The sequence below is a fragment of the Nerophis lumbriciformis genome, linkage group LG33, assembly GCF_033978685.3.
Source record: "Nerophis lumbriciformis linkage group LG33, RoL_Nlum_v2.1, whole genome shotgun sequence".
Classification (NCBI taxonomy): domain Eukaryota; kingdom Metazoa; phylum Chordata; class Actinopteri; order Syngnathiformes; family Syngnathidae; genus Nerophis; species Nerophis lumbriciformis.
The window spans coordinates 5,542,699-5,570,000 of NC_084580.2; the positions used below are offsets into that span (position 1 = coordinate 5,542,699).

Sequence of the window (27,302 nt, forward strand, 5' to 3'; positions counted from 1 at the left end):
CATTTGATATGAGCGTCAGCTACACTACAACAACCATAAAGCGCATTGTCTTTTGTGCTCACACCATAAGAAATCCATATGTACAGTAAGAATAATCAATCCATACGGACCTTTGGAAAGAATCTTGGAAATTGACTGAGCCAGGGAAGGTTTTTCCGCGACCATCATGATTGTCCTCATTTTGTAGTCCTTTGCAGAAATTCAATAACTCAAAAACGTACAAAACGGATATGGCATTCGTTGTTTTCCCCTTCTTCCTCTAGGCTGACTTGCAGTTGAATTACGGCTTGAAGTGTTATACTCCCATCTGCTGGTCTGGAGTGAGAAGCAGGCAAAATAAGACAACATGAGGTATAATAATAATAACAATGATGATAATAATAATAATAATAATAATGATAATAATATATGTATTGGCTCCATTTATACTTTGTTTGCTCAACAAGTACATTATTGACCAAATGTTATGCATTTGCTATAGCATTTTTTTTTAACATGGCATCCATGGTTTTAATATATTTTAAAAAAAGATCATTCATATCCGGACGGTGGCGGTAGTGCACTAAATTAGTTTCCAACCGCCGTAAAACCACCCCCAAGAAGAAGCTTACGGCATGCTGGGAAAAGGAAAGTGGTGAAATGAACTGGTTTGACTGTGTAGTGGATGCCTTATGGGCATCCGTAGTTGTGTATGTATGTTCGGGGCATGCGCAGTTGGTTCAGTAAAGTCCACACCACTGAAGTGGACAGCTGTGTGTGTGTCACTGATTTCTACATAGTGTCAGAAACGTCAAAAACAATCGTGCCAAGTTATTAAATGTGTCAGAGAGGACACATAAAGACATATGCCGACGGCGAAAGGTAGTGTTTTTTGTTTTATTAGTACAAGTTAATTAGTTAGTTCCCAAGTTAGCTATCACAATGAGTGAAGGCAATGCACCGACGCTTCCCGCCAATGGAGACAACTTTCAAGTTAGCCCGCCAGAAAAGTTTGACTGCGGAAACGGGAAGAAATGGCCGAGATGGAGCAAAAGATTTGAGAGGTATCGAGTGGCGTCAGGACTGGACAAGAAAGGGGACGCTTTCCAGGTCAACACGCTGATGTACTTCATGGGAGAGGATGCGGAGGACATTTTGAATGCTTCTCCATTGACATCGGATCAGAAACGGAACTATGCTGCGGTGATAAAAAGTTTCAGAGATTATTTTGTTGGGAGACTGTCATATTCGAGCGTGCGCAGTTTAATGTACGGAAACAGGAGCCTGGTGAGTCGGCAGATAGCTTTATAGCAGCAATACATAAACTGGCTGAACACTGTAACTTTGGAGTGCTTCGGGAGGAGTTAATACGTGACCGCATGGTAGTAGGGATAAGGAATATCGCTCTGTCAGAAAAGTTACAAATTGATGCTGATTTAACCTTACAAAAAGCTATAAGCCAGGTTAAACAGTCAGAGGTGGTTAAATAGCAACAGGCTGTGAGGAGGGGTGAGTCTCCACAGGCAGAGGAGAGGAGAGAGGTTGATGCTATCTCACGTCCATTTAGAAGACAAGAAATGCAGGGACCCCTACTAGGCCTGCCAGCTGTAGAGGCCCTGCGGCTGGTCGAGCGAGTAGAAGAAGTAGAGGATCCAGGGGAAACATTTATAAACAGGCTTTCCACGGTTTATATGGTCTAGGTAGGCTCGACGGGGATGACAGCATTCGATTGAAGGAGTATGTGAGGCCCTATGCACTCACGACACCACGCAGGGTGCCGATTCCTCTGACAGAGAAAGTAAAGGAGGAGTTAGAGAGGATGGAAAAGATGGGGGTCATTTCGAGGGTGTAAAGGCCAACAGCGTGGTGTACAGGCCTGGTGCCCGTAGTTAAACCTAATGGGAAAATCAGAATCTGTGTGGATCTGACCAGACTTAATGAGGCAGTATGTAGGGAGAGGCACATATTGCCATCAGTAGAGCAGTCACTGGCACAGTTAGATGGAGCAAAGGTATTCACCAAGCTGGATGCCCGGTCTACTTTTTGTATGGATATCTCCCTCAAAACAAACAGCTACAGTGATCAGGAAAGCCGACACGCCACGCTCCTATGTGGTCGACACTGGAACAGAGGAGGTGAGGAGAAACAGGGCTCACCTTCAGGCTCTCCCTGAGCCACAACTCCAGCCACAGTCAGCTTCACAACAACATTGTTCATTCCTTGTTGTACTTTGGAGAAGGGGAGATGTAGTGGATGTCCCTTATGGGCATCCGTAGTTGTGTATGTATGTGCGGGGCATGTGCAGTTGGTTCAGTAAAGTCTTCACCACTTAAGTGGGCAGCCGTGTGTGTGTCACTGATTTCTACAGACTGGAAAGGAAATCAGATAGCTCAGAGTATGAGTGTGTTGGGTATAGAGTTTAAGGAGACTGTAGTGTAGCCAACTAATCCTTTACGGCTATTTGGAAAAATAATAGTGGATCTTTAATTACTGTCAGTTAACAAAGAAAGAGGAATGCAGAATTCATACTTGCCAACCCTCCCGAATTTTCCAGGAGACTCCCGAATTTCAGTGCCTCTCCCGAAAATCTCCCGGGACAACCATTCTCCCGAATTTCTCCCGATTTGAGGACAGCCTGTCGTCACGTCCACTTTTCCTCCATATAAGCAGCGTGCCGGCCCAGTCACGTTATAACATCTACGGCTTTTGGAGCTCAGTGTGCAACTGCACACACACACAACAAGAAGGAGACTATTATATATGTATCCGTTATCCATACGTTTATCTATAACCCATAAAGTAGGCAGGCACGGAGCTATTTCTCAGCGTGTGTTTATTCCAGCCCGCACGTTAATACACTGACACACAACATCGGATTCCCATCATGCATTGCTTCAAAACTACGGCAAGTAGTAGAGAGGAGTGCTATGTGTGTATACGAGTAAATAAATGAACACTGAAATTCAAGTATTTCTTTTTTATATATATATATATATATATATATATATATATATATATATATATATATATATATATATATATATATATATATGTATGTATGTATGGGGGAAAAAAATCACAAGACTACTTCATCTCTACAGGCCTGTTTCATGAGGGGTTCCCTCAATCATCAGGAGATCTCCTGATGATTGAGGGAACCCCTCATGAAACAGGCCTGTAGAGAGGACACATACATATATTGCGCTCTACTACGGTATCGAGCACTATTTTTTGGATAACCTTATTAAGACATATATATATATATATGTATATGGGCTGTGAATCTTTGGGTGTCCCACGATTCGATTAAATATCGATTGTTGGGGTCACGATTCGATTCAAAATCGATTTTTTTTTAATTCAACGCGATTCAAAAAACAATTTTTTTCCCGATTCAAAACGATTCTCTATTCATTAAATACGTAGGATTTCAGTAGGATCTACCCCAGTCTGCTGACATGCAAGCAGAGTAGTAGATTTTTGTAAAAAGCATTTATAATTGTAAAGGACAATGTTTTATCAACTGATTGCAATAATGTAAATTTGTTTTAACTATTAAATTAACCAAAAATATGACCTATTTTATCTTTGTGAAAATATTGGACACAGTGTGTTGTCAAGCTTATGAGATGCGATGCAAGTGTAAGCCACTGTGACACTATTGTTTGAATGGGAATCTCATTGATCCATTAATGCGCGTCACTAATTAGATGACGAGGCATTTGGCTACCTTAAGAGAGTCATTTTTTTTATAAGACGAGTGCAGGCTCATAACTTGAGAGGCTTTGGATATGTCATGATCTGTGGTCTAGATCATGTTTTGTGTTTTGTGTAGTTATGTTCTGTTAGTTTTGAACTCCTTAGTTCCCGGTGTTCACCTCCCTGACTTTGTTTTGGTTGCCATGGTTGATAATTATGTTCACCTGTCTCTGATGAGTGTTCGGCAGCTCACCTGCTAACCGAGCACTAATCAGAGGCATTATTTAAGCCTGCCTTTGCCAGTCAGTCGGCCTGGCGTCATTGTTTGTTTCATGCAATGCCTCTGTTCTTTCTGCTCGTTCCGTGCCTTGACAATCCGTCTGCATTTCTGGGAGAACGACCCCGCAGCAAGCTGCGACCCCCCCCCCCCCCATCGTGACAGGATATTTCTTATTGCCGAGAGCTCAAAACACTCGTTAACGTTTTTGTTTGTCTGTATGCGGAGTAAAACTATGGAACAAACTGGACTTACAACACAAGCAATGCCAAACTATTAATGGATTTAAACTATTATTCAAATATGGGGTCCGGTTCAAATATAGAGATGAGGGTCTTTAAATTGACCTGCTGCTATACTCTGTCTCAAAGTGTTAACATGTGCTCAATGTTTCCTTACCATTATTGCTATGTTGTCTATTACCATTGTTGGTATATTCATTATTCCTACATTGTTGATACAAATTGTTGTTACAGTGTAATAATTATTGTTACCTGTGGTAATGCCACTATGATACAACATCTGTATTATAATCCTTGAACAAAGTAAGAGTGAAACTCATGTGAATAATCACTGAATGGAGAACTGGGGGTGGGATTAAATAAATTATCTTCTTCTCACTCCCTTTCAGGCAAAACTGGACAATCATGCATTACATACTATACATTACCTTTTGCACTATATTATTTTATATTATTATGTGTTGTCAACTTTGTACTTTTTTATGTCATTGCCTGAAATAAATAAATGAAAAAATGAAAAAAAAATGAATTGTTCATTTTTTTTTATTTCTATGAATGTCTAATGATAATGTCAATGAGGGATTTGTAATCACTGCTTTGTTGAAAATGTAACTAATATTGATACTGTTGTTGATAATATTCATTTTTGTTTCACTACTTTTGGTTTGTTCTGTGTCGTGTCTGCTCTCAATTGCTCTGTTTATTGCAGTTCTGAGTCGGGTTTGGTTTTGGAATTGGATTGCATTGTTATGGTATTGCTGTGTATTGTTTTGTTGGATTGATTAACTAAAAAAAATAAATATAATTTAAAAATAAATAAATAAAAAAAGCGATTTTTTAAAAATTAGAATCGATTCTGAATCGCACAACGTGAGAATCGCAATTCGAATTCGAAACGATTTTTTCCCACACCCCTAATATATATATATATATATATATATATATATATGTGTATATATGCATATATTTACACATCGCATATTTACACACGCATATTTTAATACCCTAATGAGCATTGCATATATCAAAATCAAGTACCGACTGTACCGTTTACTTGTTGAAATACCCTTTTTAGAGCAACTATCTACCAAAACAACCACTTTGCTGCTGCCAAAAAATGATTTCAAGTAATATGTCAATATTGACACATCTCATCTCTGCATATTCTACTAGAATACCACTATGTGTAGGGGTGTGGGAAAAAAATCGACTCGAATTCAAATCGCGATTCTCACGTTGTACGATTCAGTATCGATTCTCATTTTTCAAAAATCGATTTTTATTTGTATTTATTTATTTTTTTATTAATCAATCCAACAAAATAATACAAAGCAATACCATAACAATGCAATTCAATTCCAAAACCAAACCCGACCCAGCAACACTCAAAACAGCAATAAACAGAGCAATTGAGAGGAGACACATACACGACACAGAACAATCCAAAAGTAGTGAAACAAAAATGAATATCATCAACAACAGTATCAATATTAGTAACAATTTTAACATAGCAGTGATTAAAAATCCCTCATTGACATTATCATTAGACATTTATAAAAAAATAAAAATGAACAATAGTGTCACAGTGGCTTACACTTGCATCCCATCTCATAAGCTTGACAACACACGGTGTCCAATATTTTCACAAAGATAAAATAATTCATATTTTTGGTACATTTAATACTTAAAACAAATTTACATTATTGCAATCAGTTGATAAAACATTGTCCTTTACAATTATAAAAGTTTTTACAAAACTCTACTACTCTGCTTGCATGTCAGCAGACTGGGGTAGATCCTGCTGAAATCCTATGTATTGAATGAATAGAGAATTGTTTTGAATCGGAAAAAAAATAGATTTATAATCGAATCGTGACCCCAAGAATCGATATTGAATCGAATCGTGGGACACTCAAAGATTCACAGCCCTAATTATGGGCATTACATAAATCAACATCAAGTACCTACTGTACTGTTTACTTATTGAAATACCCTTTACAAAGCTAAATTATACCCTAATGGTTACTTTGTTGCTGCCAAAAATTTATTTCAAGTAATATTTTGATATTGACACATCTCATCTCTGCATATTTTACTAGAATACTCTTATGAGCATTACATATTTATATAAATCAAGTACCTACTGTACTGTTTACTTGTTGAAATACCCTTTTTAGAGCAAATATCTACCTAAACGACCACTTTGCTGCTGCCAAAAATTGATTTCAAGTAATATTTTAGTACTGAATACTGAGGTAGACTAAAATTGGCTGTAATTGGGCTGAAGATACAATTTTTAAGAATAATTCATTAATATTAAACTAATAATAGATTGATTGAAACTTTTATTAGTAGATTGCACAGTGAAGTACATTTTCCTTACAATTGACCACTAAATGGTAACACCCGAATAAGTTTTTCAAGTCGGGGTCCACTTAAATTGATTCATGATACAGATATATACTATTTTCATAATATAGTTAAATATTATCATCTGATATATTCTGTAGCATCATAAGGTTGAACATACTCATATGGTACAACAACAAACAACTAGTCTCACACATAAACATAATAATGTATGACATATTGAAAGCCAGACAGAGGATAAAAGACAAATTGTCTCTAAAACATTTTTTAGCTCCCAATATCTGTATTAGTCTTTTTTTTACATCTATGTCCTTCCAATTTTCTTAGATGTGAAAGATGCATGGTATGGGAAGAAGGTTTATTTTCAGAGTAAATGTCCCAAACTTGTGAGTTCCTGGTACGTATCCAGCTTTCGACATCCAAGTCACTGCCGTTGTGTCCTTGGGCAAGACACTTCCTCCGCCTTGATCCCATTGGTGTAAGTGTAGCTTACCGCAACCAGAGGGAATGTACAATAAGTTTCTCAATGTAATTACCCACTGTATGACACAAGAGAAAAAGTGCTACATAAATATTATTTATTTATTTATTTTGGTTGGTCTTTTGTGTTTTACAGATTGGCTGCGATACCTGTTTGAGGTGGTATTTCAGAAACTGTGTCCAGAAACCTCTTCCCAAAAATGAAAAAAGAGAAGAGGAGCAGTTTGTTTGTCAGGCATGCTGAATGCATTTTGAATGGGCTCAAAAATTCTAGAGACCCCTTATGTGTATATTACTGTAAATAGTTATGTTATTATATGTATATTACTGCAAATAGTTGTTATTTCATGTATATTACTGTAAATAGTTCTGTTATTATATGCATGATACTGTAAATAGTTATGTTATATATGTATATCACTGTAAATAGTTGTATGTTGACCAATTTGAAAAAGAAAAACATTACACAAATACAACAAATATGTTTTCTCTGTGCACCATTTGTCTGTCACAGAATGACATCATATTACGACATTCAGTGCAGTTTTCCAGTGTTTATCAGTGATTGTTCTCTTGTTATTTAGAACTTTGGTACAATGAAAACCTTTTAAACAAATTTTCCGAAATTTGTAGCTATATTCTTGCTATCATTTACATTTTCAGAATGTATAATATTGTTTTTTAGAGAAACACATTAGTTTCCAAAAAAAAATAATTTGAATTTGTCAATCTTGGCTCTTGTAGTAGGTTTTGTTAAGATGTCTGCAACCATGTCTTCTGTAGGACAGTAGACTAATGAAATTTTCCCTTCAGTGAGTGCCTCACGAATGAAATGATATTTAACATCAATATGTTTGGACCTCTGTCTATTAACTGGATTTTTTGCTCAGCAAAAGAGCCCCTTGATTGTCTCCATGAATTGTTGTAGAATTGTACAAACATTTGTCCATGCCACTCAACAGTTGGGTGATATAAATACTTTCTCGTGTAGTGTTGGATAAGGCAATATATTCAGCTTCACACGTTGACAATGCAACTGTTGGTTGTTTCTTTGATTTCCAGGATATAGCTGGACCTTGTTTTGTTAGACCGAAACAATATCCACTAGTGCTGCGTCGGTCTTCCATTGATGATGCCCAGTCTGAATCGCTAAATGCAATCAGGTTGAGGCCTTCCTCACTTTTCTTGAAACTTAGTTCAAAGTCATGCGTACCCTTGAGATACCTTAGCACATGTTTGGCAGAAACTAGATCCTGTGCTGTTGGCTTTGCCAATGTTTGTGATAACCTACCAACAATCCAGCTGATATCTGGTCTGGTGCAGGTCATGGCATAGATCAAACTACCAATGATTTCACGGTATTCTCTGGGGTTTACCACCTCGGTAGTGTCACACTCATTTTCATTTGTAGTGCTCAGTTCTATTTTCTGTTCAGAAGGAGTGCTTCTAGGTTTGCATTCTGACATGCCAAATTTTTCAAGCATCTTTTGTATGTACATTTTTTGATCCATTTTGATTTCATTCTGTTTCTGTTCAAAATGAATACCCAGGAAATAAGATATCTTACCCAGGTCTTTCATGTTGAATTTGGCTTTCATTGTTTCTTTGAATTGCTCAAGTGCTTCTTTGCTACTTGCAGCAATGATCAGGTCGTCCACCCAGATGATAACAATGACTGTTTCATTTTCTGTTTGTTTTCGGTAGACACAATGATCAGATAGGTTTCTTTTGAAATTGTTTTGCTCTAAATGGTCATTTAGAAGTTTGTACCAATTTCTTCCTGATTGTTTTAGGCCATAGATTGATTTCTTCAACCTAAATACTAGTTTTTCACCTGTGTCCGATGTTTTCTGAAAACCTTCTGGTTGTTCTAGGTATATCTCTTCATCAATGGGGGCATGTAAATATGCCGTTTTCACATCCATCTGGTGGACGGTGAGGTCATTTTGGACAGCTATTTGCATCAATGCACGCACAGAAGTAATGTCTGCGGTTGGTGCAAATGTTTCTTGATAATCTATACCTTCAGTTTGACTGTATCCTTTGGCAACATATCTAGCTTTGAAAAGCTGTCCTTTCTCTGTGTTTTCTTTGAGGGCATAAACCCACTTTCCACCTACTGTATTTTTCCCTTTTGGTAATGTTGTTAGTTCAAATGTGTCATTTTCTTTGAGAGATGCCAACTCGTCTTTCATGGCTTTTTCCCAGCTGGCTGCCTCTGATGACATCAGGGTGTCTTTATACGTCTGTGGGACTCCACACATTGCCCTGCAACAGTGATCAATAACGTCATGGCTTTCATTGATATCATTAATGTTTGTTACATATTCCTCTAAGTATTTTGGAGGAACAATTCTCTCTCTCTTTGGGTAACGACCTCTTTGTTCTGTTCTAGTCTCTGTGTTAGTTGTGGCATCATCTAACACCACATCCTCTTCTACTTCTAGAGTTTGTGTTTGGTTTCATTGCTTTCGCAATCTGGGATTTCCAAGTCATACGCATTTGTTTGTGTCTCTTTTTCTGCAGTGGTTTTTTTGGTGAATTTTACCAGTCTGTGTTTTGACACCTTTCTTGACTGTGGATCATAGACCAAGTATGCTGGACTATTTTTACTATAGCCCACAAATACTCCTTTCTCACACCTTGGTTCAAGTTTCTTGTGACTGTGAGTGTATGCGTAACACTCCGAGCCAAACACCAACATTTTTGAAATGTTGGGCTTCTTTCCAGTTAGCATGAAATAAGGTGTGTTCTTTGTTCTGTCATTGTAACATCTGTTCCGAATGTGGGCGGCACTTTGAACAGCATAAGGCCATAATGTTTTTGGTAACTCTTTTTCTAGTAGCATACACCTTGCCATTTCAAACAGTGTTCGCCACTGTCTTTCAGCTGTACCATTTTGATGAGGAGAATAAGGTGACGAGGTTTCATGTCTGATACCTTTCTCTCTCAAAAGTGTTTGAAAATCGTTTCCAGTGAACTCAGTTCCATTATCTGAGCGCATACATTTTACGTTGCCATATGGGGAAACGTCTGCAATGAACTTCTCTGTCGCAAGGGTAGTTTCACTCTTATTTTTCAAGAAGTAAACAAATACTGCCCCTGAATAATCATCAGTAAATGAGACTGAATATTTATGCCCATGTAATCCAATGGGGTCAATGGGACCGGCCAGGTCAGTGTGCACCAGCTCTAGGGGTGCACTAGCTTTGACATCAGGTAATTTGTTCCTAGTGTTAGTGAATTTTCCTTGTGTACAAATGTCACATTCTATCTTTGTATCTCCTGTAACTGTCATGCCTGTCACAACATTTTGAAGCTTCAACACATCATTCACATTGCAGTGCCTCAAGATCTCGTGCCATGTTTTCACATCACAACATAGATTCACTTTGTCTTTTGACATAATGTCATGCACAGAGTCATCATACAGTTTTTGATGGTTTACCGTTTTGAGGTAGTACAGTCTCTCGTGTACTTCTATCTTGAAGGTGTTTCCTTCTTTCGTGATGAGCCGGTTTTGTCCTTCTCCGAAGATCACTTGAGCTCCATTAGTCGTGGCTGCTTTCACCGACATGAAGTCTTGTGGGTAGGTTGGGATGAACAAGGCGTTCTTCAGTGTGACGGGGACGCTTCTCCCCTCTGTGTTGCGTAGAAGAACCACTGCATCGCCTCTCTTCAGCGCCACGTTGTTCTTCCTTGTTCCATCGGCCAACTCCATGTAGTGTTTGTTTGGGTTAAAAGTCTCATCAAATCGTGTGAATTTGCTCTTCTCAGTGATTATGTGTGACGCCGCCCCACAGTCCACCATCAGTCCATTTTGTTTGATGCCGTCTGGAAGCACCAAATGACTGGCTTGGAACACAAAGGAGGTGCCAATTTCCTTTGAATCTTCTTCTTTCTCCATAGTTTGTTTAGCAGAGTCAGGCTTGGTTTTTCTTCTGCACGTCGCGTCTGTATGTGTTGTGCTTCGGTGGTAGTTGCACCACTTTGGTGTTGTTTTGTGGGGACAATTTTTCGCGAAATGTCCACGATTCCCACATCCATAACAGGTCGCTGACGCTATGTCCACTTTCATTACGTTGTCTGATTTTGGTTTGTGTTCAAATTTCTCTGTCTCTTTGTAGCTTCGTAGTTTGCTCTTGAACTCCACAAAAGTCACTTCATCGTTGCTCTGTGTCATGTGAATGACGAATGGTTTGTATGGTTCCGGTAGGCCCCGCAGAACCATAGCAATGCTCAACTCATCGCTTATTACTTGCTTTGTATTTCTTAAAGAAGTCACTATCTTTTCGGCTCTAATGATGTAGTCTGTAATAGTTTCTTCTGAGTCTTTCTTCAGGGAACACAATTCGTTGTATAGGGAAATAATTCTTGGCTTACCATCACTGGCATAATGGCGCCGTAAAATTTGTAGTGCTTTGCGACCATCGTCAGCAGCGTCTCTCATTACCAACGACAGACTTGTGTCGTCTAGGAACTGGATTAGCTCTGCAAAGCATTCTGCATTCTTCTCTGGGTCAACCTCACCAGAGGAAAGTATTGTGTCCTTTAAACGTTCAAGTCTCATGTGACCAAGAAATTTTACTTCCCAAAGTTCGTAGTTGTCCTCGTCTCCATCGAAGATCAGGCGCTGCCATCTTTCTCCCGTTGCACGTCTGGGCCCATAACCTGTTGGGTTTCCTCTTTCTTCATTCATCTTCAATGAATACTCCAGTTGTATATATATGAAAGATGATGGTTTATTTTAAGGATGGTTCAGTACAATGCCTCACAGCACCGGGAAACAAAACATCGGTAACTGTGGAAAATAGAACACAACTCCATCGAACTTTTCTGTGTATGTCTCACATTCTCTCGCGCGAAGTGAACCGGAAGAGATCACGTGACGATAGCGCGGATGAACCTGCACTACCGTATATAACCTATTGGAGGCGCATAACAACAACAGCAAGCCTTTCTTCTCATGATACACAGCAACAGCATTAATAACAATGAGATCACATTTTGTCAGGTTCAAATACTGGACATCTGTTACACAAGACAAAAGGCAAGGAATCAAACAGAGACAGAATTCAATTTGGACTCAATTGAGGAGAGACGGCTTCAACCTGTAACCTCTTACAGTGTCTTAGCACGCTCTGACGAAGAAGGTTTCCGTCTCCTCTTTTATTTAGAGATTTCAATGTTTACGCAACAACACATGTCTCAGCAGGAATGGGGAGTATGTAAATAGTCATTGTTGTCGGTCACATTGAAGACAAAAGAAGAAGATCCCTCAGGCTTGGGTTCGTCCTGGATTCAGCTTGGGCAGGTTTTGCAAGACAATGGATGACCCCTCCCGTCTCATTCCATCGTCCACAGCGGAATCTTCCAAGCGTTTGGCTTGGTGCAACAAAGACCGCTTCTTGTCTGTTCATTGAGAACTCAGAACGGAAAGTTTTTTGATAATCTAAATACAATTTTTCTGACATTTCCCTCCTGTTTATCAAACAACTTCCCCAGAATCTTCTTATCCCCAATAACTTCTTCTTGCGATTTTCAGTTAATGGTTAATTTCCCTAGGACCAAGTTATGTTTACACTCAGAATTGAACATACATTTTTTCCTCATACACTTCTTTTCCTCTTAAGTATTTGATGATATGCTCTTTTAGGGAATTGATAGTCAAATATTGCAAATATAGGCAGATGATCACTTATGTCATTTATCACTAACCCAGTAGTGATGTGAATCCCTAAAACATTTGTAAAGATTTTGTCTATTAAGGTTGCACTAGTTGTGGTTATTCTACTAGGCTTTGTAATTAATGGGTACAGCCCTTTTTCATATAATATCTCTACAAAATCTGATGTTTGTTTATGTGAATCTACCTTTAGAAGATCAATATTATAATCTCCACAAATTACGATAGTCCTATTTTTATTTAGACCATTAATCATTTCCTCTAATTTATCCATAAAGATTTCCACTTTTGATCCTGGTTTTCTATATACACATGTAACAACAATGTTTCTGTTTTGTTCTAATTCTATCTCAACAGCTACACACCCCATTAACACATGTATGGCCATTATCATACATTTAACTGGTCTGCATTTAGTTCATTATATACATAGAGGGCCACCCCTCCTCCAGTCCTATTGTCTCTGCTAGTGACATACAGATCATAGTCCTTTAATTTCAGATCAACCTCCTTGCCTTTCTTTATCCATGTTTCAGATAAAGCAATTACCTTAAATCTACCTTTAAGCGACTCCAAAACATTTTTGATTTTAGAAAAGTGTTTTGGTAGACTTCTACAATTAAAATGAATCCAAGCAAATGTATTTTCTATGCCTATGTCATCAAGTTGTTCCTCAGTATAATATTGGAAGAATCCTTGATATGCTTAAATATATGAGTCTTTGGATGCACTTCATTATCAAAATCAAATGTGTATCCATTTATCTTTCTCTTTTGGAGTACTTTGTTGTTGCATATCTTTTAGTATATCATGCGCTAGTTTGTAGTTTGAAATATGTATTTCCTTTTCTGTTGCTTGTTTTGCTGTTTTGTCAGCAAACACATTTTCTATTGATACTGTGTCTGTTCCTTTGGTGTGTGTCGCACATTTGCATATTGCTATTTTAGCTGGTAGCTGTACTGCTTCTATTAATTCTTTTCTCTCTCTTTTTTTTTTATTTTATTTTTTTATCCAATGTGTTACAGATTTTCCTGTTGACTTTATCATTCCTATATTTTGGCTATCTTTATATATATTGTGACCTTTTGATCTTTCATTAATTTACATGCTTCTATTAGTGCTTCTAGTTCTGCCGCTTGCATTGAGCAATTTGATGGTCATTTGATAGCTTTCAAAATTTTCGTTACTGTAACAATCGCACATTCTGTTCTATTTTTATTTCACAGAATGCTGCTTTAGCTTCTGAATTCCACTCTACAGATGATTTAATTTTTTCATTAATTTACTTAAAGGAGCTACTATTTCAGCATAATTTGGTATTCAACTTCTACAATAATTCGTTAATCCTAGAAATTATATCATTTGCTTCTTTATTTGTGGTTTTTCTACTTGTCGTACTTAGTTTTTCTATTTTCCACAATAGTGCGTCCATTTTTGTTTAGAGAATGTTCTAGATTCTTTACTTCTCTTTTGCATAATTGTACTTTTATTTTGCTTATTTTGTGTCTTTCACTATGTAGATTATTTAATAACGCTAATGTTATTTTTCCTCCTAATTCAAATGTTATACATATTACTTTATGCATTTTTTAAGTAATGTTTTAAACTCACTTAACTGTCTATATGCCACTTAATCTATACTTTTAAACTCTGAATTTACATTCTTCCCATTGTTTATATTTTTTATTTGCAATTATTATTCAACAATATTTAAAACAAACAGTTGTCTATCGCTAGCTGATAGTTTTCCTGATTGCCATACCTCCTTATTTATTTTATGTTATGTCCTTATCTTATCTTAGCTCAACACTCAGATGTATGGTGTTGCAAATGTCTAAAACATAATCTAACTTAAGAATGTTATACTACACTTCAAAGTTAAACCTACTTTAAATTTACATGTAATAAATTCACTTCCACACCTCCCCCACTGCGCCACGCACACACACACACACACACACACACACACACACACACACACACACACACACACACACACACACAAGGTGGTGTGTGAGGGCGTGAGTGCACTTCTTAGGGCAAAAGTCAGCAACACTTGAAGAGATTTCTCTTCTTTTTTTTTCTCTCTCTCTTCTTTCCTCAGCTAATAACCATGTAACCCACTTTATCATTTTATCATACTATACATCTCAACTCTTATTATAGTTATTAATCTAGGTTTTTATTTGTTCCATTATTTAATTATACATATATATATTTGTATATATAAAAGCGCTCTTTATATATCCAAACATACATGTATATCTTCAGTCTACCTTTTCTTCATCTCTTATTTCAATACCCCCATTATCTCTCTCTCTCGCATTAGTTTATTTCATTTTGCATTAATTCTTATTATTGATTTTTCCCTATTTCTTCATTTATTTTTACTTTTCTCTCACGTTAGCACTTTGAGATTATTCTCCTATTTGCTTTTTCCTTTAACCTATTTTTATTTTTATTTGAACCTCTGGGGTTTTTACACAATTTGTACCTGGAAAGATACACACTTAAACACACACTAACAAACAAACAAACAAACACATTTGCAGCGATTTTACCACCAATGGCATACGCTGACAACATGACTAATTGGTGTCGTCTTTTAACAGTCATGCTGAGTTACTTTGATTTTTTTTTTCCCAGGACAGTTTCTTGCAAAATGTCCTTCTCTGCTTCAACGCCAACATGCAGTAGGGTCTAACCGCTGACGTTGTGGTTGTTGTCTTCTATTTTGGTTTAAATAGATTGTAATAGACCATATTAGATCTGCGTTTCTTTGTGTCCCTCTTTCCATTTTGAGAATTTGGAGTAATCCGTCGCCCCCTACAGAGCCGAAACTTATAAGGATTACTTTTGTCTTTGTTGTAAGATAGTGGTTTAATTTATTATTGTGGTACACGTCGCTTCTACTGGAGATGGTTCCCCAGTGGAGGTGTCTTGCCTAGAGCATCCACAATAACCCACTATTTACTTCTCACAACTTTAATATGGAGTGATAGCCTAATGGCGATTACTCCCACACACTCTCACATTCACACCTTTCAGTATATTGATCTACGGAAATTTCAATGTATATTACATGCGGACTCCGTCGCCCTCCAGGTTATTGTTTTTTCACGGACAAAATTCAGTTTTTTATTCTGAATAGACCATTTTAGGTCTGTTGGACTCCGACGTCCCCAGGATAATGGTTCACGGATATTTCAAATTATTGTGGGCTCCGACACCCCCTAGTATGTTTGTTTATGGATATTACGGATTCCAGTTTTTGCGGTTCCGTTAACCTGCAGTCTTTTGGCCTCTTCAGTTTTTATCTTAATTCAGTTTTTATTTAAAATTTTAATACTCACGGACGTTGGACTCCGACGTCCCTCTAATTTGGCCTTTTTACCTGTTAGAGCCTAGGATTTACAGGGTTTGTCTATGCGTCGTAACCCTCAGTCACACGCTTCTTCTTAGTCGTTTCTTTCTTCGTCAATTTAAAACGTACTCACTGCTCTCTGCGTTCCTTCCTCTTGTCCTTGGATTTCCGTCAGTCTTTCAATTCCAGCCCGAAATGAAGAAAAAGCAGTTCCTCAATCAGGATTTGGTTGCCATGGTCCTCTGGTTTCACTCACTCATGCTGGAATCGTCAGACGTGTTGGAATCCGGCTCGAAGGACCAATTAGATGTCAGGTTCAAATACTGGACATCTGTTACACAAGACAAAAGTCAAGGAATCAAACAGAGACAGAATTCAATTTGGACTCAATTGAGGAGAGACGGCTTCAACCTGTAATCTCTTACAGTGTCTTAGCACGCTCTGACGAAGAAGGTTTCCGTCTCCTCTTTTATTTAGAGATTTCAATGTTTACGCAACAACACATGTCTCAGCAGGAATGGGGAGTATGTAAATAGTCATTGTTGTCGGTCACATTGAAGACAAAAGAAGAAGATCCCTCAGGCTTGGGTTCGTCCTGGATTCAGCTTGGGCAGGTTTTGCAAGACAATGGATGACCCCTCCCGTCTCATTCCATCGTCCACAGCGGAATCTTCCAAGCGTTTGGCTTGGTGCAACAAAGACCGCTTCTTGTCTGTTCATTGAGAACTCAGAACGGAAAGTTTTTTGATAATCTAAATACAATTTTTCTGACACATTTACTCAACAAAAACATTACAATATTTTTCAGCATTTCCCAAAATGCGTTGCCGGTGTTCCATTGAATTTGGCTGCTTCCTCTAAAAAAACTACCAGTAGATTTCTCACGCTGTAATTGTCTACATCCTTACTGTCCATTAACATACATTGCAAACTTTATTACGCTGTAATTGTCTATATGCTTACTGGTCAGAAGATACGGTGAAAGAAACATTATTTAAAATCAATACTTGTACACGAGATATACGAGGCAGTCTCTTATTGTTTGCGCTTTCAATAAGTATTAACATATAATGGAAACTTTTGCAATGCTGAAATGTTCTATACATATACATATACACATACTTGCCAACCCTCCCGGATTTTCCGGCAGACTCCTGAAATTCAGCGCCTCTCCGAAAACCTCCCGGGACAAATTTTCTCCCGAAAATCTCCCGAAATTCAGGCGGAGCTGGAGGGGGCGTGGCCTCCAGCTCCGCCTGAAGAAATGCGGACCTGAGTGAGGACAGCCTGTATTCACGTCCGCTTTCCCACAATATAAACAGTGTGCCTGCCCAATGACGTTATAACTGTAGAATGATCGAGGGCGAGTTCTTGGTTTCTTATGTGGGTTTATTGTTAGGCAGTTTCATTAATGTCCTCCCAGCGCGGTAACAACACACAACAACAACAGTCACGTTTTCGTCTACCGTAAAGCAGTTCGTCTGCCGTAAACAGCAATGTTGTGACACTCTTAAACAGGACAATACTGCCATCTACTGTACATGCATATGTGACAATAACATCTACGGTTTTTAGAGCGTGCAGTGCACAACTGCGTACACAACAAGGAGACGAAGCAGAAGAACGAGGAAGATACAGCCATGGCGACGCCAACGACGAGTAAGATGAAGAAATACGCTTGTAAGTTCCAAGCCGCAGCTGCGATTGGACCTGGAAGCCTCCGGGAAGAAGTAGTGGAGTACCAAGTGCTTGGCAGTGAAGATCTTCCTCAGGAAGCAAAGATTGACAGTTTTGGGCCATGCTAGGGAGAGATGGAAGATTCCAGACTCTAGTGCATTTGATGAAAGCACTTTTGTGCATGCCACACAGCAATGCATCATCAGAGAGGGTGTTCAGCATGGTTAGAAAAATAGTGACAGAGAATAGAACAAGGACGGACAATTCAACCCTTAACTCAACAATGAGTGTTATGTGTGTGTATATGTGTAAATAAATGAACACTGACATTTAAGTATTTATTTTATTTATATATATATATATATATATATATATATATATATATATATATATAATAAAAACAAAATTTATATATAGCTAGAATTCACTGAAAGTCAAGTATTTCTTATATATGTGTCTATATATATATATATATATATATATATATATATATATATATGAAATACTTGACATGGTGAATTCTAGCTGTAAATATACTCCTCCCCTCTTAACCACGCCACCGACCACGCCCCCCGTCCCACCCACGACCACGCCCCCCCACCTCCCGAAATCGGAGGTCTCAAGGTTGGCAAGTATGCATATACATGTACTTGATCGCGGCGGCCCGCCACGGCAAAATAAAGTCGCCACACCTTAAAAATTAGTTGGATTTTTTTAACGTAAAAACAAATTAATGTACAAGTAAAGTGGAAAAACAAGTTGACTTTATATGCTTAATTGTGTTTCATTGTATCCATTAAATCATATCCAATTGTCTTTACAATCCGCAAAGTATGTGAAAATACCGTCCAAACATAATAAAATGCCGCAATTCACTTGGCTATTTTGAATATTCTGCCCCGAATATCTTCGTCAGTTTCCGTAGATTTTTCGTCACTGTAGGAACGCTTCTGCACTCTAATCATGTTATCAGATCAGTCATACTGGAAATATGCAAAAATTTAAAAGAGGTTTGCTGTTTATCATTCACAATCCTTATGTAAGACAAGAACACAAACATTTGTTTGTTTTTTATACATTTGAAATCGTAAATAAATAGCTAACAATTGAGTCAAGCGATCAAGAGTCCTCTATTGCGCCCATTATACCCTCTAAAAAACATCAAAAAACCAACAATATTCCATTTACATGTCGTGCAATACGAAGGTCCTGAGTAGTCTTGGGTTCAATCCCGGGCTCGGGATCTTTCTGTGTGGAGTTTGCATGTCCTCCCCGTGACTGCGTGGGTTCCCTCCGGGTACTCCGGCTTCCTCCCACCTCCAAAGACATGCACCTGGGGATAAGTTGATTGGCAACACTAAATTGGCCCTAGTGTGTGGATGTGAGTGTGAATGTTGTCTGTCTATCTGTGTTGGCCCTGCGATGAGGTGGCAACTTGTCCAGGGTGTACCCCGCCTTCCGCCCGATTGTAGCTGAGATAGGCTCCAGCGCCCCCGCGACCCCAAAGGGAATAAGCGGTAGAAGATGGATGGATGGATGGATGGATGGACCTGAAAATTAACCAAATATGAAATTGGCCCTAATGTGTGAACGTGAGTGTGAATGTTGTCTATCTATCTGTGTTGCAATGAAGTGGTGACTTGTCCAGGGTCTACCCTGCTTACCGCCCGAATGCAGCTGAGTTAGGCTCCAGCGACCCCAAAAGGGATAAACGGTAGAAAACGGATGGATGGAAGAGTGATATTGGTATTATAAGTGCTAAAGCAGATGACCTATTTAAGCAGCGCATTAATAGCAGTGAACTAATGCTAGCTTAAACTGCTATTGTTGAGGGCTACTTCTGCTTTGTCTCAAACTTGCTAAAAATGAATTTTAGTATATAATTAATGCATCTCTCACCTGGTAGTAGACAAATGTGGCCAAGGACCGAGAGGCTGGTCGACTTTGACATTTTCCGAGATGGCAAAAAATTACTTAGTTGCGGCAACTTTTTTTTAACCCTTCGTGAGGATTGCAATTGAATCGTCATTTAAACAGGATTATATGAGCTACCCATCAAGAGTAGATATTGTAAAGTAAGTGTTTGTTTTATTATGGTTTGTTATGGCTAGTTTGTATGTTGTTTGTATGCACCTAGCAATGCTACTGATGTTATAGTGTTTCAATAAAACTGCATCCATTTTTACACTCGGCTTGCTCATCCTCCTTGTATTTGGGCCCAAAAATATAAGGTTCTGGATTATATTTTTTCCCAAAGTAATCGTTGTTGGCTTTCACAATGTCTGCTTGATGAGCATTGTTGTTGATAGTGTAGGGATCTGTGGTTCCTAACTCTATAAGTCACTCTACGCCACAGATCACATGACTGGCTGGTGTGACTGGCTCATTAACTCTCAAAATGGATCCGGAATCTCTTTGTGTTTCCTGTATATATATAATTTGGGGTGTAAAAATGAATCAGTACAAACCGATAACCGATTTTAACTTACATCCTTTGGAGAGCCTTCGGATCGATCTAGTATGGATCGGTCGATGTCCGGTTGGAAAGTCATGAATCGGTTGATTGCATATTTGATACAAAATATGGTTGCTCTAATCTTGTGAGACTTCTGTGATGACGTAATACGAGAGTACAACGCAATGTAAACCAATCAGAAGCAACGTAAGGCAGGTCTTTGCGTCTTTATTGTTCACACACATCAGCGCAGTGTTGTCAACTTGGCGACTTTCTCGCTAAATCTATAATCTTTACATCTTCTTGACTTTTTTTCTCAGAAGCGACTAGCGACAATTGTATCCATCCATCCCTTTTCTACCGCTTGTCCCTGTCGGGGTGGCGAGGGTGCCGGAGCCTATCCCAGCCGCCCTCGGGTGCGGGGTACACCCTGGACAAGTTGCCACCTCATCGCAGGGCCAACACAGATAGACAGACAACATTCACACTCACATTCACACACCGAGATATGCTCTAGTGAACTGGTGAACAGGAAAGTCGGCCGCCTTGAAAATAGTTTGAGCATCGAAACAGTGCTCCAGAAACCGTATGTTGTGATGACGTAAGCAATACGCACAAGATTGTTTGGAGCGAAGGGAGTGCGTCTGCGATGTGGACGTACTTTAATGTAACCAAGATATACCCGAGGACAGCGATCTACAAAATGTGCAATGTGCCAATATTAAGACGACCATGGTGGCTTTTAAGGAGAGAAGTTTCATTTTCTAGTACAGAATTTGACTCTATCAAGACCATGTAAAGCAGGGGTCCCCAAACTTTTTGACTCGGGGGCCACATTGGGTTAAAAAAATTTGGCCGGGGGCCAGGCTGTGTATATATATATATATATATATATATATATATACATTGTCTTTATAATCCGTTTTGTCATTTAACATCAATTAACATTGATATTCATCAACATTTAACATTGTCACGTTATCGATGGGAAAATTCATTTTTGACAATATGATTTGCCTGAGCGGCTAGGAGACACCAAGAGTAACAAGCGGTAGAAAATCGATTAGAAAGGAAAGATTTTAAAAAATAAAATAAAAATAACATTTTTATTTTTTTTTACTTGGTACTTCCTGTGGGCCGGATTTTGGATGCTGTGGGGCCCGCGGGCCGTAGTTTGGGGACCCCTGATGTAAAGTGTTCCCTAAGCGTCTGGGTTAGGTCACAACTAACTGTTGACAGTTAAGCATGGTGTCTGGTAGTTAGGGTCTCATGGAGAATGGGTCCGACTCCCTGTATACCATTGACAGCTTTAAGGGTTCTTTCTTGTTGGATATAAGATTCCACATGGGCATGTTACACACATGATGGACCACTGTTTACAAGACTGGCTGTCTGCTTGCTCCAAAGAAATGTAATCCTCCACCATATGGAAAAACATGTTATTTCATAGTCTAGCAGACACTACACTCTGGATAAAGAACAATTCTCAACAAAGTACATTGTACAATAAGCAGCAACAATTGAAAAATAGAGGAAACAATATAAGAAAAATATATGCTAATACCAATGAACAATAAGACAGAAATTGTTTTTTTGTGTGTGTGTAGGGAGCGGGCAGCAGTCTGTAACTGGAGTGGAAAGTGCAGATGATGGCAACAGTTATTGGCAAATAAGAGGAAAGCCCGATCACCTTTGCCAGCGTGGGACAGCAATTAAATGTGGTCAAGCAATACGCTTTACACACATGAAGACTGGTCGCAACCTTCATACACATCACTTCAGCTCACCATTGTCTAATAATCAGGTTTGTCATCTCTGCACACAAAATTAATATCAATGCAGAATACACATAATTGTAGGGGTGCTGAGAAAAATCGCTTCATCAGCGGTTCGCAATACCTACTCAGATTCTAAATCTATTCATAATTTGTTAAGGAATCCATACTTAATGTATTTCTTTTAAATCCATTTTTAAAACTATGTTTTTTTTGGCCATCTCTGCACTTACTCACTGTGTGTATACGTCATATATCCGCAGCCAAGAGAAGCTTTTGAAACCTGTCACTGTTTTGAAAATGTTTTATCATGATTTCTATACCAAATTATATATTAATTAATATAATCAGTTTGAATCGAAAATTGTGTTGATTCAAGAATGGATTCTGAAAAAAATTATCACCTCAAGAATGGTATGCAATCAAATCAAATCAACTTTATTTATAAAGCACATTTAAAATTTACCACAGGGGTAGCCAAAGTGCTGTACAATGAACAGGTTAAAAGATAAAACGAGTACCGAGCAAACACAACACAACACAAACAGAACACGATAAAAAATAAATAATTAAAATAGAATTAATAAAAACATAAAAACAGGATCACAGCAGGTGTATTATGGGGCGCCATTGCAGGATGGATATCACTCAGTGTTAAAAGCCATGGAATAAAAGTATGTTTTTAAGAGAGATTTAAAAACAGGAAGAGAGGAGGCTTGTCTAACACTCAGGGGTAGGTCGTTCCAGAGCTTGGGAGCAGCAACAGCGAAAGCTCTGTCACCTCTAAGCTTCAGCCTTGTGTCAGGGACCGTCAACAGCAGCTGATCGGCTGATCTTAAGGATCGGGTGGGGCAGTAAGGCTGAAGGAGGTCGGAGAGATAGGTTGGCGCGAGGTTGTTTAGACATTTAAAAACAAATAAAAGGAGTTTAAAATTGATTCGGTAACGCACAGGGAGCCAGTGAAGGGACGCTAAAATAGGGGTGATGTGCTCACGTCTGCGGGTCTGTGTTAGCAGACGAGCAGCAGAGTTCTGCACAAGCTGCAGGCGGGCGAGGGAGGCCTGGCTAATGCCTACATACAGGGCATTACAATAATCAAGACGAGTCGAGATAAAGGCGTGGATTAATTTCTCAAGATCATGTCTTGATAGAAGCGGTTTCACTTTCGCTATTTGGCGTAATTGATAAAAGCTTTTTTGAACGACGCTGCTGATTTGTTTTTCGAATTTAAAATCTGATTCAAACTTTACCCCCAGGTTTGTGACAGAGTCGCTGAGATACGGGGTCAGAGTGCCGAGGTCAACGTTGGGGGAGGGAGAGCGACTTGGACCGAACAACATAACTTCTGTTTTATCTTCATTTAGGCTCAGGAAGTTAGCTGAAAGCCAGACTTTGATGTCGTGTAGGCAGTCAATAAGACGTTGAACCGTGTTATTTTGTGCCATGGGAAAATAAATCTGGCAATCGTCGGCATAAAAATGAAATGCAATACTGTACTTCCTAAAAATAGAACTAAGGGGGAGAAGGTAAAGCGCAAATAAAATTGGGGCAAGGATTGAGCCCTGGGTGACCCCATGTGGTAAAGGAGCTGTGGACGACATAAAACTGTCTACTTTTACACAAAAACTCCTGTCGGTTACCGTAGGTACGACCGGAACCAGTTGAGGGCGGCGCCCTTAATGCCCACACAGTTCTCAAGACGAGTGATTAAGGTGGCGTGGTCGACAGTGTCGAACGCAGCAGACAGATCTAAAAGCACCAGGACAACATATTTACCAGAATCAGTGGACAGGAGGATATCGTTAAAAACTTTTAGAAGCGCTGACTCTGTGCTGTGGAGGGCTTTAAAACCGGACTGGAACAGCTCAGTGATACCATTATCCTCTAAGAAGGGCAACAACTGACTGTAGACATTGAACCATTTTTTTTGAGATAATGATTATTTACTTGTTTAATATTTGTTTATTTACTCAGGGCATATCATTTATGTATTATTTATTCATTCACTGTTCTGTTACAAACAGAGAGCAAGGAAATGCGATAACATTGCTATGATATGAAAAGGGCTATGATTAATAAATAAGCACTACTTCTTCCTACTCCTTTTTGGACATGCTGTATTGAAACAGCTGGGAATATGTGATGCATTACATTGTATCGTATGCTTGTTCGAAATAAACTGAAACTGAACTGAACTGAACGGAACTGTTGCAACACATTGAACATTTTCCAACATCAAACAATTCTCGCCTCAAACACGACAACCATCGCTCTCTCGCAACAAAGCATACAAGCTGGATAGAGTTTAACACTGCTACAAAGTACTGATTTTTTATTTATTGTGGATATGAAACGAATCATTTATACGTGGAAAAGTAGTAATGAATGATAAAAGAAGGCAGTCAACTAAAACACATGAAAACATGAAACAGGAAAACCCCTCCATTTGAACAACCGATTTACTACTTTCAATGCTGACGTACCACTACCACAACCATGTGACTTGCATCTCCATATGCACAATATACTACATTACTAAGATTACAATTATGGCCTCTACAGCAGACACACAGTTTGTCATTGGCCCTTGGCACACTGCAGAAACAAAATTTAACCAAAAACAAACAGCCAACATTGGAAAAACAGCAGCAAGCACAATGAGAAAAAAGCCTAAATATTGTCACCAGCCAACAATACTGTGACACTCCATGTGCCGCACGGCACACGACAGGATGGCCTCTTGGAAGAGTTATAGTCTGACACATAACAGCAGAATTAATTTTAAATATTTGTAAATTGTGCTGTACAGTTTACCTATCCATAACAAACAGTGTTGGGTTAGTTACTGAAAACCAGTAACTAGTTACAGTTACTAGTTACTTTATTTCAAAAGTAACTCAGTTACTAACTCAGTTACTTACACCAAAAAGTAAGGCGTTACTGTGAAAAGTAACTATTTAGTTACTTATTTTTTTCTCCTTTTTTTAAGGCTCCCATTAATGCCCTTTTAGCCTTCGTTTCAGTACTGTTATTGCACTGGAGAATAATACAATGTGTTGATCAACTTGACATGCATTTGCATCACTGAACTCTGCTAAGCAATGTGGTCTACATACAACACGCAAAGACAAAGATATGTTTCAAAGGGCCAATTTATTTCAGGCCACAACAAATTGACAAAACTATTTGAAATAGCTGCAACATAACATACATAAGTAACAAACCGCATAATAACAACATAGCTGTAAAGCTGGCTTCACCCAAGGAAGGCACACATGACATACACAAAGCCTAATCAGGCATTTTTTTTCTCTCAAGGAATTGTGAAATAAAATCATGTATTCAGGAGATCAACACTGTAGTGAAGCCCAGAAGACTCTACACATTTCCCCAGTTTTAGTTTAGAGAAAATGAAAGATTGGCCTGGCCCACTAGCATCCCTCTTTATGTTTGTGAACTTTATAGTCTATACATTTAGAGTGATGTGATAATCAAACACTCTAGAAGTCTAGAATGAAATAGTATATAAGAGAATTGACAGTGTGTACCTTCAATGATGAGCAGAGGCAGAGTTTGGAGTGTTTTCTTTAGCTCGCTTTCCATGTTTATGTGCTCACTGTCCAGGTACTTGGAACATGTTTTCTGTGCCATTTGTTGTTTGACGCCGGTATCATGCTATTTAGCTGCCAGAAAACGGGTGACTCCACTGTAGAAATAGCCTGCATGTCTTCTAGCACATACGCTGCAATGGCTCTATCAATGTTGTCCTGGCTAGCATTGCCTCCGTTAAAATCCTTAGGTGGAGGTGAAGTGGCATCGGAGTCTGTGTCTCTCTTTACTAGCTTCGTCAAAGCATGTTGCTTATGTGGCGTGGCGAAGTTGGGAGAGTGGCCGTGCCAGCAATCTGAGGGTTACTGGTTCAATCCCCACCTTCTACCATCCTAGTCACGTCCGTTGTGTCCTTGAGCAAGACACTTCAACCTTGCTCCTGATGAGTCCTGGTTAGTGCCTTGCATGGCAGCTCCCGCCATCAGTGTGTGAATGTGTGTGTGAATGGGTGAATGTGGAAATAGTGTCAAAGCGCTTTGAGTTCCTGAAAAAGGTAGAAAAGCTATACAAGTATAACCCATTTACATTTATGTAGCTGTTTCAGCAGATTTGAATTGCTGTTTTGGGCAGTATTCCCGGGTGCGGTCACTGTTGCTACTCACTGCTCCCCTCACCTCCCAGGGGGTGATCAAGGGTGATGGGTCAAATGCAGAGAATAATTTCACCACACCTAGTGTGTGTGTGACAATCATTGTCACTTTAACTTTAAGTAGATGGGATCTTTGATCCAAGACACAACTTACATTTAACTAAAATGTTATTTTCTTTGTGCTCGACAAAAAAAAGTAGTGACAATGTATCCATGTTAAGAACCTCGACTTCTGGCTTCGCCATGATGTCTTTTTAGTTGTTATGAGAGTAGCGTGTGTGTGTGTGTGTGTGTGTGGCCCTTTAAGAAATGACAGCATGTGAGGTGAGTGACGTCAGTGAGTGAGTGGGCGAGAGAGGTGAGGGAGCGCAACAGTGAGTACGTGCAGGTGCTCTAGCTTGGTGGATGGCTACGTGCAAGACAGCATTAAAGTCACAAAATTGCAACAAACCGCCGGCCTCGTCATTCACCCTTGAGTCCGGAGCTGTAAAGACCCACTGCCGGGTAAAGTGAAGGGTGTTAGCCCCGAAGTACATAGGCCCTGGAGGAACGTCTCCCCTGCGCTCCGCTCCTCGGTCGAGGAAAGCACGCCTTTTCTTTTCCTTGTGAGACAGAAGGACGACACTTCTTCTGTTTCTAGCCGATACTACATTAAAAAATAACGTAAAATAACGCAGTAACGCATCATGTAGTAACGGTAACTGAGTTACTGGATATAAAAAAATAACGCGTTAGATTACTAGTTACCGCCGAAACTAACGGCGTTACAGTAACGCGTTACTTAGTAACGCGTTAGTCCCAACACTGATAACAAATATGTCTTATTTACAGGAAGTCAGTGCATTTGGGGAGAATGGTGAGGGCGATGACCTGGACGTTTGGACAGTGCAGTGTGATGGCACATACTGGGAGCGCAATGATGTTGTGCGATTCAAACACATGGGTACCAATATTTTCTTGAGTGTGACGGGGGAGCAGTATGGTCACCCCATACGTGGCCAACGGGAAGTACATGGCATGACCTCACCCAGCCATCATAACTGGTGGAGAGTAATGGAGGGTGTCTTCATCCAGCCAAGTCAGGATCTACGACGTCACGA

At 39.1% G+C, this 27,302-nt stretch overlaps 2 protein-coding genes across 3 annotated transcripts in view; one reads left to right on the forward strand and one right to left on the reverse strand.

Annotated features, from left to right (window-relative positions):
- The window catches only part of top3b (DNA topoisomerase III beta), a 104,733-nt gene extending 104,432 nt beyond the window's left edge, over positions 1–301 (reverse strand). Inside the window, exon 1 of one of the 2 annotated variants that reach the window (XM_061928964.1) lies at positions 111–301. In XM_061928964.1, the coding sequence (XP_061784948.1) occupies positions 111–180 (70 nt within the window). In that variant the 5' untranslated portion in view covers positions 181–301. The remainder of the gene's footprint in view (positions 1–110) is intronic. The other variant, XM_061928963.2, reaches the window with a different exon arrangement.
- Positions 302–921: 620 nt separating this feature from the next.
- Positions 922–27,302, forward strand: part of LOC133575597 (stromal cell-derived factor 2-like) — a 26,412-nt gene continuing 31 nt past the window's right edge. Inside the window, exons 1-4 of the mRNA XM_061928288.1 lie at positions 922–972; positions 1,044–1,266; positions 21,837–22,033; positions 27,034–27,302. The exon at positions 27,034–27,302 is cut by the window's right edge and continues 31 nt beyond it. Of these exons, the coding sequence (XP_061784272.1) occupies positions 922–972; positions 1,044–1,266; positions 21,837–22,033; positions 27,034–27,302 (740 nt within the window). The remainder of the gene's footprint in view (positions 973–1,043; positions 1,267–21,836; positions 22,034–27,033) is intronic.